Source organism: Rhopilema esculentum, chromosome 20, assembly GCF_057945365.1.
Source record: "Rhopilema esculentum isolate cy_ngs chromosome 20, ASM5794536v1, whole genome shotgun sequence".
In the NCBI taxonomy this organism is placed as follows: Eukaryota; Metazoa; Cnidaria; class Scyphozoa; order Rhizostomeae; family Rhizostomatidae; genus Rhopilema; species Rhopilema esculentum.
The window spans coordinates 15,212,033-15,225,783 of NC_142834.1; the positions used below are offsets into that span (position 1 = coordinate 15,212,033).

The window sequence follows — 13,751 nt, forward strand, 5'->3', positions numbered from 1 at the left end:
TGAAAAGCACATTGGGATTCATCTTTACCCAGAACGCAATGCACCAAGTCAATTTACAGCCTCCTTTAAAGTAGTAAATGAAATTTATTTGTGATAAACATTTGACCTTCAATTCAACTCGGATGCGGATTAAGGATTTGACCGCGATTAGCGACTGTGGGTGAAGCGTTACTTCCGAAACAACTTTTACTGTCGAATCCCTTTACAAGTGTTTAAACAACATATCCTCATTAATCTAAAAAACTGGGGAACAATATGCAAAATTGCATCGGGACCAAAGCATGATGGAAATTCCTGTTCTGAGCACAAAAAATTAGTGCAATGAAGCTTGGAGCAATTTCCAAAAGCCATAAACCAAATTACAATGAGCCTCGATACAGAGAGGAGGCAAGGAAAAAGAACTGGCCTTAGAATAAAAGCAAGCTCAAAAAGAACAACCGAAAAGAAGGAGGCAAATAAAAAGATCGTTAAAATCTGAACAAAACATGCACATTTGGGGAGCAATTATTACAATATTATATACCTAATTGAAAAAGTCATATACAAAAGATAACAAGATACTGGTGACAATCAAAATTTCCATTCTTACTAAAGAGCAATAATTTCTGTTTGCATTGGAGGTTTATCAAGTTCGTTCTCTTGGCGATGCTGACCTTGCGAGGGCGATCCTTCAGTCACACGTGACTGTAGCGAATTCGCGCTTTCCACAATAATGCAATCGTCATCTAAAGTTTCCATGGTAACATCATTACAACATGTGTTATCCTTTTCCACTCTCGCGATGCTTGAATTCAAATTCAAATTAGTCCTGAGGTTTAAAGTATCAAGATCGGTTTTATAGTTTTCCAAAATGTGTTTGTGAACCATGTAGCACGATTTCCCGTTCTCACCGAAATTATCCCGCGCGGCGATCTCTAGAATCTTTTTCTCCAATTGGCGCTTCGAAATCCTTGGAAGCGTGGAAGCTCTCTGGTCGCTATTCTCGCTTCGCTCTTTATCCCAAATTTCCAGGAAGGTATTAACAAGTCTGTTTAATCCAGCGCTGTTTTTGTGCACAAGATCGATCAATTTTGGCATCGCTAAAAGAAAAAGGGCTCGCATTAAGAGTATATAGAGTCCCGTCGCCCCGTCGCCCCGTCGCCCCGTCGCCCCGTCGCCCCGTCGCCCCGTCGCCCCGTCGCCCCGTCGCCCCGTCGCCCCGTAATGTTTGGCTCCCCGTATGGTTTGGCGGCCCCATATGGTTTGGTTGAAGAAATACGACAGTGCTTTTGAAACGCTCAAAGAATAAATTTAATTACGCACAAACTTCACATTTCAAAACTTCTTATTGAGAACCTTTTGTACTAAAAATGTGGCTCTTACAACATGATATCCTTAAAAATAAAAAACTGCTTTAGAACGAAGACTCTTTGCCCCATTAAAGATTGTAAGTGATACATTAAAGATACGATTTGAACTCGAGATTCGGTTTCCCATTGTTTAAATTTTCTTAGACTTTCTCAAATTCTTTAATTGTTAAAACGGTTTTCAAAAAAGCAAACATTTTGAGTCATATTAAAGCCATTCGTCTGACACTCTTCAGAGTATAAGACGTCAGAATATAGATCAAAATAATACGCTAGGAAATATATATATAGTCTTTAATTTTTCGCATTACAGAACCTTAAAGCAATCGATAAATATTAAAATGGCCTGAACCAACGTCAATAAAAATTGGCCAATCAGTAATCGTTATACCACTCACTGGTCATTGATTGGCCAATAGTTGAGTGACAGACAAATGGCTTTTTTTTGTATCAGGCATCTACAAAGACGAAGAGGATACCAAAACACAAAGGATCTGACCTTGTTCGGGCACCTTTAGCGGTGTGTTGTTATTTGATCGTAAAATCGCTGATTGAGGACAGCTATCGAGTTGTTCAGCATCCTCCCTTAGCTCTTTGCATTGCTTCACTGTGAAAATATCGATGGGTATTTCTGCAATTGGATTTATCTTGTAAGCAGCAAGGAATTCAGGCACCTCTTCACAGGACTTGAACCAAGCCACTCCAAAGCAAGTAGCCCGCATCTGCTTGGATTTTCCCTTGTTTTCGAATGGAAACCCTTCCGTTTTGTCCAGTTTTTTATCCTGTGAAACAATAATAATAATAATAATAATCAATTTATTTAAAGTTGGCGCTACATAGCTATTTACAAAGAAATGAGCTAATCCAAGCCAACTGTTAAAACTACTACATCAACTAAATACATACGAGATTAAATACATAAAATTTTTAAGTACAAAATGATCCATTAAAAAACTATAAAAACCTGAGCTATTTAAAAGATAGAATTACAAAAAACCAAGCTGTGGCACGAACGTCCTACATAGTTTGCATGTACAGTCTGTGCCATTCCAGCTTTTAATTTCTTTCTTAAACTCATTAATAGATTGAGCACTCCTTATGTGCTGAGGTAAAGAGAGCCAAAGACGCTGCCCTCTATATTTGATAGTTTCGGTTCCATAAATGGTTGTTCTTACTCTTGGTACCATAAATTCATTATTATTTCTCAAATTATAAACAGCATGACGCTCGCAGAAAATCTCCCTCATAAAAGGAGGGTTGATATTTCCCTTTGTTTTAAACATTTCAATCATAAGATTTCGCAGGTGTTTTACATGAATATTTACCGAGCCATCATTTTCTAGCAGAGTATTGAAGCTAGAATCATAGTCTTTGTATGCAATTCTCAGAGCTCTTTCGTGTATTCTATTAATCTTACTATTCAAGTGCCTACATGGGAACATCCAGACTAGTGGACAGTATTCGAATTGGCTAATTACAAATGCTCTCATTAAGATTTTAAGTTTATTAGCGTCCATGTATCCAGATATGCGAGCGAGGGCGGTGAGTTTGCTACCAGCCTTTTTACATAACTTACTGATATGTGTCTCAAAACTGAGTTTTTTGTCTATCACAACACCTAGTAGCTTTTCCTCTTCCGAGTTTTCTATGATAGAATCTCCTACATTAACTTTAACCTGTTGATTAGAACTTTTGCCAAGAATAAGTAAATGACATTTGTTTGTATTCAACTTCATAAAGCTATCAGCGAACCATTGGATAGTTATACTCGAGTCATTCTCTAGCCTTGCAATTACATTATTGAGATTTTTATCGCACGCATATAGAGTTGTATCATCCGCGTAATTGCAGATATCCGTATCCATTAAGGAGAGAAGTAAGTCATTTATGTAGATGTTAAAGAAGAGGGGACCAAGAACTGATCCTTGCGGAACACCAAGGAACAGTTGTTTGTAGGTACTGAATGATCCATTAATCTTAACTCTCTGATGCCTATTTTCCAAGTAGCTGTTAACAAGAGCAGGTAACCTATCTAACAACAAAGACAATTGAACAAGGGATGCTTCTTCGAGCATTCTAGGCTCAAACGTTGTGCAAGGTCCAGTGATTGTGGGTAACAGAACTAACACAAATAGCCAACACAAATAGCCAACACAAATAGCCAACACAAATAGCCAACACAAATAGCCAATAAGTCCCAAACTGATAGCATATGAGCAAACAATGTCAAAACACAGTTCAGATACATTGATAAAATGATGGCCAGGGTGGCACGGCTACAGAGGATGTCATGGACTTAGGCGCTTAAGGCTAGACAGCCCCCATCCTTCCGCAGTACCACCTAAACGTAGTAACTAGTCCTACAGCAGTGGTGACGATTGACGTAGTATCTTTTGTTTTCGAATGGTCACGTGTGGATGTTCCATGTTCTGTTGACTTAAAACAATTTACACTATGTACAAAATCAAGACTTGTATTATAAATTAAGAAAACAAACTGATAGATAAGAGCTGCAACGGAATCGAAACTCTTCATATAAAAATTCTGGTGATGAAATATAAATAAATTGATCAAAATTATTGCATACTAGACATCACATATTGCAAAATATCTGCATTAGAAAATCATTGCAGAACTTCTTATCATAAATTGTTTCAACACCTGCAAATGTTGCGTTACCAGGACCAAAGTTCTGTGGTTAAGCAAAACTGCAATAAAAGAACAACCAACCCGTATGTCCACATGTTCTTCCTTTTTTTCGCCGTCTTCATCGGATAATCCTTCGTCATCCGATAAGTAGCCATGAGGGACGAAAAACCCATCGTTTTCTTCGTCGTTATCTTCCTCCTCGTCGTCCTCGTCTTCATTCTGAGGATAGTTATCGAAAAATTCTGATTTAACAGAGAGGAAAACAGCAAATAACAACAAAGTCAACGATATTTATAGAAATTTGTCTCATCTAGTATTAAAGACGACTCGTATTAAGGACATGCTTCTGCAGAAAAACACATGCAAAACTGCCGTTTACTGAAAATATCCTTAAAGATATTTGAATATTAAGAAAATCCACTTCAGATTTCTAACAATTCGCAGAGCTAATAGATTGATGTCATTTAGGAAATTTTTAGAACTTTTGAATTTTGACCCGATAAGCAAAAGTCATAATACAATAGAATGATACGGAGGGAGCTTTTGCTCAAGCGGTCAAATCCCAGCCAATTAACAATATATTTCACTGATTTTGCAAAAATAAGGTGGCTTTGAAAAAAGAAAACATTTGAGACATACTTAAGCTTAAGAGAATAAAAGGGCAAGTCATAGACCAAAAATTCTACTCTAGGAAAAATATATATATCCAGTTGTGGATCGAAATAGGCCAATCAGAAAACGCCAGCGCATGACTGTTGAGGTAAGCTTTTGTGCTTAAGATTGACAAAAGGTTTTTTGCTAAAAATAAATCGTGGTATTCCTTCACGTTTTGTGTTGGATATTCAACATCTTTCAAATAGATCTTATGATAATGTAAATCTCTCACTCTTTGTACAAAATCCATGACCAAATCTAATGCTAGGCCTAATAAAGATTGTTGTTGATCGTTCTGTAAAAGAGTGGTCGATGCTGTACGCATTGCCCGCGGAAGGGGGCGTGGTTACGGAGGCTTTAGCTCCCCCAAAAAATTTCTAAAATATACATAAAACCAAACAAAAAATCGCCTTGCTATTGGCTTTCAGCATGTTTAGCCCCCAAAATGGTTTAGCCCCTTCAATCTTTTAAATGCTCCACGGTCTTTGGGCATAAAGTAGTCTTAATTCTTCCCTAATTTCAATATTTCACAATCACATTGAACACTGAAGGCAAAGAAACCTTCAATAAATGGAACAAACAATTAAAATATTGACATCACCTCTGGTCCTGATAAACTCTCTCCTGGCTCTTCTTCTTCCCATTCTTCGTCGCTGTCAATTTCGTAGTTCAGAAGATTCTGTCAACAAAATTAGGCATTACTCTTTTTTTGGGAAACACAATCTTAAACTTTGTCAGAGGGACTTTCCCTTGGTTTCATGAGCCTAATTAAACATTAAGTCAATTTTTACCCGTAATTCCCCTTTACGATATATTTACTATATGGATACAGGACTTTCCAAACCAACGATGCACAATTTTAGTAAATACCAAACCCTCCTTTCTCCCCCGTCTTCAAAAAACACATTGCAATATCAAGGATTCAACAAATAACATCTAGAAGTTAAACTATTTTTTGCAGAACAAACCAAAATTACAAAATGTTCCAACCCATGCAAATCTAACAAATTTACACAAAGCCGATGATACAATGTTACATACTAACTAAACGTCTTGGGCGTAACTCTCCTTTATTAAGCACGAAAATCCTACCTCATCCTTCTTGAATGGATTCTTCGGTGAAATTTTCTTGCTCCTTTTCTTCCATGTCCCGTAATAAGGAGGCCTATAATTTTCACTAAATTGCAATAATTTAACGGCCATTATATTCTTTTCCTCATTTTCCATAACAACAAGATCTTCATCATTCAATACAGAATCGTATAGATGGTCTCGCATTTGTCGCCTTAAAGCTCTTCCACTCTTGTACTTGTTCTTCGAGTCTGCGCTTCTCACTTTGAGTTCCTTTAAGTAGAGTTCTGTACAAGCCTAGAAAACCAAATAATTATTGGTCTAATGCTTTATTGAGAGGATCCTCGAGGAATGATGGGTCTTAAACGAAGACCAAGAAGTGAGTGCTCATTACATTGACTCCATAAAAGCTTTCTCAGAATACCAACTGTTTGCAAGATTATCGCAATGCATCGTCCAAATACGAATTGTTTACAATATGCAACAAACTTTATCTTGTGATACTTTATCAAGATTGCTAATCGGACACTTTTATGAAACCTCCCCTCTCCCTAAATAGCCTTACATAAATAGGCCTATTTAGCATTTGAAAACATCTTAAGTGCCCCAGTGATCTCCTTGAAAGGTGATCTCCTTATAACCTATTTACACAGCTAAGGTACTTTAACGAAATCAGAAGAAATACCTGGTCCTCGATTCTCTTTGAGAATTCTTCGTTGTCTTCAACTGGCTTTCGCCGCAAAACGGGGGCCATAGTCATGTTGGGTTTCACTTCAAATGGAGCAAAAATCTGGCATTTTCCACCAACTGTCTCAAGCTACAAATACAAAACATCAAGCAAAGATGAATCAACTCTGTATGGGTCACTCCATGTCAAAGGGGGACACCAGTAACACCTATTGTCAACAACACCATGAGATAGACAAAACATTTAAAGTTTCACTTCGATACTTCATTTGGTTCCTAAAGTAGAGCAATTTGAATTTTTGAGCTTTTCTACTTAAATTTCATGAATCCGCCAATTTGAATTTTCTCCATTCAAAGAGGTCCCTTGAAGTTGGTGAAAGACTAGAATTTCCCCCTTAAACAGGGGCGTATTTACACCCTGTCACTCTCGCTTTTAAACTGTTATGACACCACGCATCCATTTTACTACTGAGGAAAACGTAAGCATTTTTTTCATTTCATTTTCAATGAGACATCATAAGATAGAACCTACTGCAAAATTTTTAAAAGTATGAAATTATGGTTTTGCATCGTTTGGTTCAATTTGGCCTAAACACACTTAAAATACCTAGTGCAATGCTACATAAAGACTCTACTTGATGCGATGTGTCTTGGTACAACATGATACATTCCTGGTTTTCAAGATATTTTGAAACTTTGCAAAAGAGATCTATCATCATCGCGACTAAAGGAGACAACTTTTTACCTTTGGCGGTGACTTCTTTATGAAAAAGCTTTTGAATGACTCTTTCACCTTGTCTTTTTTTCGTTGCTGCAAAAAAAAGGAAATGCTTATCACCTATTAAGTTACTTTCTTCTTCAAGCAAGTGGAAGATTTCGTTCTCAGAATCAAAATAAAACTGTGCAGAGATCAAATGGATCCCTTCATTTATTTACAAGTATCGACTACCAAAAGAAAATCTTTATTAACAATCACATCTTCTGACGTAATTTTTATCACGCTGTAAATTAAACAAGAAAACGAATCTACAAAAAACAGCAACAGTCGTTTGGCCAAGGAGGAGCATAGCTTAGCATAGTTTGCTGCCGATTTTGTATCGATTTAAGTAATATATTTATATTTGTTTTAACCTAGCACCCAAGAATAGATTTTAGGACACTAAAACGCTAAGCATATCGAGCGGAGTCTTGGTCCAGGCACCGCGGAGCAGGGGAGGCTGGAGGGGGCTTTAGCCGCCCAATTTTTGCAAAAAAGCCAAATATTAAGTATCAAACTACCAGAAAAGCCTCTTTTTATACGGTTTTAGCCCCAACTTTTTTTAGACCCCCCACTTTTCTCAACGCTCCGCGGTGCCTGTGGCCCTTCCACTCAATGTGACCACATCTCATTATTCCTACATTTGACACAATCGAGAGCTTGCGACCATAAAAACTGAGCAACCCACGCGCAATATATCATGATATATCATTCTTATTGGAGCAAGTCTCTCAACCTTGCCTACGTGAAGCCATCTTACAATAATGTCAAGCATAAAATCATTTTAGCTTTCCAATTCCATTTACCGTGTTTACCAATCGAAAGTAAATGTTGCTTAACATCCAATAGAGAATGAGAATTTTTTCTAATTTGAATAATTAATATGAAGAGCGCCTCCCGACCTCCTCCTTTTCTCTAAGCTTCTTCTCCTCATCTTTCTTCCTCTTCTCTTCATCTTTCTTCCTCTTTTCTTCATCTCTTTGTTTCCTTTCCTCTTCCTTCTGTCTTTTTTCCTCTTCCCTTTTCTTCCGTTCTTCTTCCTTGGCCCTTTTGAAAAAGAAATAAAGGTCATAAATTTGTCAATATGCAACGATTTACTGTCCTGCTAATGTGTCATTAAGTGTTTGATGCCGTATAGGCAGAGCCACGGTCGACGCTAGAGATGTCAAGCTAGGGGGGTACAGTATACATACATATTTACTCATTGCAATTTGAGTCAAATCATCCATACCAACAATGTGTAACCAGAACATTAATTCTAACAACAAAAAGAGGCGCAAACTCACTGGTTAAGCTCTTCTTTCTTCTTCTGCTTTTCCAGCCTTTCTTTTTCCAACTGTTCCTTCTTCGCTTTCTTTTCTTTTTCTTTCGCAATTCTTTCTTGTTCCCGTTTCTGCTTAAGTTCCTCTCTCTCCTGTTCTCTTTGCCTCTTCTCTTCCAACTTCTTTTCCCTTAATATCCTAGCTTCCTCCTTGGCCTTCATTCTCTGCTCTTTCTCCTCTGCCGACATTTTTTGCCTCTTCTGTTTTGGTGGGCTTATTTTATCCTGTTATGTAAAACAATGTATTTTTGTCTTGTGAATATAATTGAATGAGATAATCAAAGCTAGATTAATTACCTATGAGCAAAATCGGCTGGATATGCTAAATCAGAAGATTTAACTCCATAATATGAAACAGTTTCAACTTCACCCAAACGACACACCAACAATTTTGTCTTGTCACATAAGATGCATTTCATCTCAGGAAAATCATAGAATAGGATAATTAAAAAGGATAAATAGGATATTCTGCAAAATGGGCTGGATGTCTTCTTGCTTCACACGATTTAACTTTTTTTTGCATAAGTAAGGGTTTCAAGTAAATCAATTCGAAACACCAATTTGGTATTCATAAGTGCATTTTTATGCAAAGGCTAAAAGGAATTACTGTGTTGTTTTCACTGCAGCAGATTTTCACCACTATATCATCATCCATGGTACCAAAATCCAATGTAACCCTGACTATAAAAAACAACCCAGCTTTTAATTTAGCAACTCAACCCAACAATATTACCTCTATCTTGTTTATAAACATCCAGCAGTGGCAGAACACATCATTACCAATATTATATAGTCTTTTAAAAGTTTTCCCCCATAATCTTACACTGGTATTTTTTATTAGATTGGATTCAGCGAGATGTTTTGGCCCCCAATTCCACTAGCTGGATTAATAAGCCCCATTGCCAGAATATTTTTGATGCAAAAAAATGAAAAGATTATTTCAAACAGGGATGGACACTTGATCAAGTATTGGGGGCAAGCCTATCCTGCCCCTCCTCACCCCCTCCAGGTGTCTCCACTGATTTCAGTCTGTTTCTGCTGTCACCTGCAATTTTCATCCAGTTCTGTGAAACTGTGCGCTTGTGGCCAAAGATAGCAAGATTGCTGCATTCTCAACAAGTAAAAGCATAAAGAAAAAACTGCATTCATAACGCTTGTTCAAGGAGGATGTTTATTAGAGGGAGTATAAACTATTTGAAGGAAAACACAACAATGCAAATATAAATCAGAATTCAGCAAACATCTGTATTTTCAGCATCAAAATAGTAGCTGTCTACCTCTTTTGCATCACTTTGAGATTCAGATTGTCTTTCAGTATTGTTCTTTACAGCTTTTGGGCTACCATCTGACTGAACATCAGAGCCATCTGTATCCATGTCAACACTCAAATTTTGATCTTTGGAGTCATTGAGGGTATCTTCTGAAGTGTTCAAAACATCTTGGGATTTATCTTTTTCATCTTCATTAATGGTGTCATCTACAATTATACAAAAACTATCTTTTAATATTAGATTTATTACTGTTGAGTGTTTGAGAGCGAACTGAGTTTGAAGTTTGCAAAAAATCATTGGACAGAAAAACTCGATTTACAGGTTAATTCAAAATACTTTATGAGAACACCAGCATAGGTATAGCAAAGATAATCTTTAGTTCATGCTTCTATTTTCAATATGTTTTTGTAACAAAAGCATTATGAAACATTAAATAATCATGAAAATATTTTGATGACGCTTTTGGTGTATAGAACAGGATGGTTCTAAGTTCCGGCTCTGAGTTTCAAGCTAAATGTGCTCATTGATCACAGGTGTCAAATGAGGGTGTTTAGTAATAAAAATAATAATAATACCATATTTATACAGGTAAACTTTGCTTTGTATCTTGTTTCAAAATTAGGGCCATTCTCAGAAAGGCATGTGATCGCACGTGCACACCTTGGCACACGCCTGGTTTCCCCAAGAAATGTGGTTCATCACACACCTTATTAAGGCTACAAGTTGCCACCTATACTGGAAACATTCTGAGGCCCTTTTTAAAGAATAACATTTTCTTTTAAATTGTATTTTGTGCCCCAATCTGACCCTGAATTTATGCCCAATCCGACACTAAATTTATGCCCCAATCCGACACTAAATTTATGCCTTTTCGCATGTTACTGTTTGCATTTTCATTTCATCTTGGATTTGGAGCTCTATTTGCACAAGAATGTTTTAGTGCACCAGAGCACTATACTGATGGGATTTTGCCTTTGTTTTATTATCCTTTGCAGGCAACAATTCATTTTGAAATCAGATTCACTCGTTTACAAGTATCAGATTGGTTGTGACTCACATTTAGAACGTTTTCATTTGAAAATGTGAAAACAGTATGCAGCATAGCAGATCACAGATAGCGGATAGTTAGTATGTTTACAATTCTTCGTTTTCACTTAAATCTGTATACTGAGAAGTAAATGCCCGTCTTTGTGCATTCACAATGCTCTCAGAAACGGAGTGAATGAAGATAGCTATTTTTTGGTTTAGACCGAAGTGTTTTTGAAAATGATCTGTTTTTGTGCGTAGACACTGCTCACAAAATCGGTGTAAAAAGTGACCATTTGTGTGGCTTTGACAGTACATACTGCTTCCGTTTTTGTTCACATTGATCCAGTGCGTTTTCAGAAGCCTCTATTCTTGTGGATATCCACTTTTGATAGCATTTCAAAAACCTCTGTTTTTATGTCATTTTTATGCTTTCTTGTAAAACTTTTATATCCCATTTGCAAAATAGCTTTGAAAAAAGAAAATGCATACCCTGTGCAAAATAAGTAGTTAAAAAAATGGTTAAAAATTTCACATTTTCTTCTTCAAATAAATGCTCATACATACTTTGTCATGCTAAAACATAAATATCACCCCATTGCACCCCTCAATATGAAAAGGAGTGCGATTCACTGCATGCCTGCAAATTTATTCCTGCTATTGCCCGTTGTTTGTCAAAAAAGCATGAAAATACATTTAAAACTAGTTTTTGTCAGCAAAGGAGAAAGATGTGAAAGGATTTCAACTACTTTAATAATCAACCAGCATTCTAACCAGAGGCGGACACTTGGTCAAATATTGGGGGGGGGGGCAACCCTATTGTTTTAATGAGATGATGTCAGAACTTCATTCAGCCTAATATGTGACTTCTGAAACCTTTTTGTCAAAAAGCATTCGAAGCAGCCCTTTATGTCAAAAAGCATCCCTATATGTCGCATATAATTTAGTACAGCCATTCATGTCACATCGCATCTGATTCACCCACATAGGTCACAAAGCATCCCTAAATGTCACAAAGAATTCATTTGTGCCCCTCAAAGAATAAATTTATCAACAGTCTATATTTTTCTAAAAATTGTCAAGAGCTTGCCCCTTAACCCCTTTCCCTCAAATCAGCTAGAGATGGTGTTGTCACATGACGCATCATTTACCTTGTTTGATTTTCTTCACTGGGGGCTCATTGCTGCATTTCAAATGAATTTCAGTTTGACTGTGAATGGCTGACGCAGCATCTAGAAAATAACATCATTTTATCAAACAAAGTATTCATTCACATCTTGACTGGATTAAAATAAAAATATGTATGTCCACAGTAAATGAAGGGAAATTCATACCATAAATATTTGAATTAGTAGCAAATAAGAAACACTGCAATGCGACAAGAATGAACAACAACAAATACACGCAAATCAGTGAAGGCTAATATTTCGCCCCAGCTTACAGGACTTTGAATTAGCCCCTGGGGGCTTATTTATTTATTAAGTTTTTTGACAGGGGTTTTTTTGGTGGGGGCTTAGATAATGGGGGCTTATAGAACCTGTCTCTAATAATGGGGGCTTATAGAACCTGAACTTGTTACATAGCTTGTCTTGTTTTTTCGCAATTTTCAAGTGCATTTAATTCCCAATTTTACTAAATGGCTTTTTAAAGATTCAAACTAAAGTATTTACATCAAAGCACACAAAGAGACAATAGTCCAAAATTATTGATATATTTATTATCTTTGGCAATTGGTGGCTTTTTTTATTTAGCTTTTTCCATTCTTGCTGAATGCATAATTGAATAATAAACTAAAATTTGTTAGTCTTCTGCTGTACCACAAAGAAGCCCCCAGGGGTCTTATTAAAATGCAAATATTTGGTTGTTAGAATGGTGTCTTAAAAAAGTTGGGGCTGAATTTAAGGCAGGGGCTTAATTGAGGGGGGCTTAAATGGAAGGCCCCTCGATCAAGGATTTATGGAATGTTCAAGCCTTAAAGCCTGGTCATCTATTAATTCATTGCCAATAAGCTAACAAGGCTGAAAAACTCAACTGAAAGTGGCCACTCAAGATAATATCAAAGCATGGTACAGCTATCAATCCACTTTCAAAATTGGCGTGCAACTTTTCAGATTTTTTTACAGATTTTTTACAGATTACACACATTACCATGATTGAATGGACCTGAAAGCTTTGTGCCAAAATGGTACATCAATTTTTGTTGTACTATAACATGGTGGTTTCCATTGATAAAGAAAAAACTTTCGAAACATTTTACTCTTTTGTACTTTTATGATACTGCAACATAAAAACATCCATGTTGAATTCAACATCCTTTTTAAGTTCAATGGTTACCCTAGGACAATATTTATTATTGCAATTAACTGGCCTGATAATCAATCAATTAGTAATTACAAGTCCAGCTTCTTATTTATCATTGCTAAGAATTAGCTGACCTTGAGAATACGGGGGCATAAATTTTGCAATGTTTATTTCTGATACACATTTACTTTCGGTTATTTTTGTTTCCCATCTCTTTGTTTCCGGGGCCTAACGCGCTTGGGGACAGAGCCAAAAACAACAAAATTCCAACTTACCATCACATTTTACCACAAACGAATCCATCACCAACACGATTCGCCCCTTGTTAGTCAGTCACGTTCACCCTAAGGAGATAACTAGTCGAAGCAAATATACTTTCATGCCCTGCTTTCCAAGTGCGAATGGATGAAATTTTCTGAGAAGACTGATGTGTGTGTGGCGATTCCTCTTTAGGCGCGATAGTTGTGCAGTATAATTTGAATTATTTCATCTAATAAATATCAGTTTCATACTATCGAAATATTATCTACATCACATAAATGATATTTCATCCCTTCTGAATAATGATCATTTAACAAATGAATGCATTGATCAGCGCTGTAAAGTTTCTATCGAAGCAACATCAAAATGCTGTCTTTCCCGCCAACAGGCATTCGACCTATACCATA

The 13,751-nt window shown here is 36.7% G+C and overlaps 1 protein-coding gene across 1 annotated transcript; it reads right to left on the reverse strand.

Annotated features, from left to right (window-relative positions):
* Positions 1-456: 456 nt before the first annotated feature.
* LOC135687266 (chromatin assembly factor 1 subunit A-A) lies at positions 457-13,751 on the reverse strand. Its single transcript, XM_065203787.2, has 12 exons — positions 13,359-13,751; positions 11,934-12,014; positions 9,763-9,962; positions 8,451-8,710; positions 8,067-8,211; positions 7,153-7,218; positions 6,406-6,537; positions 5,742-6,017; positions 5,251-5,328; positions 4,077-4,214; positions 1,846-2,128; positions 457-1,079 (listed from the first exon to the last, which is right to left on the reverse strand). Exons 1-12 carry the CDS (start codon positions 13,384-13,386, stop codon positions 589-591), a joined length of 2,178 nt encoding a protein of 725 aa, XP_065059859.2. The 5' UTR covers positions 13,387-13,751; the 3' UTR covers positions 457-588.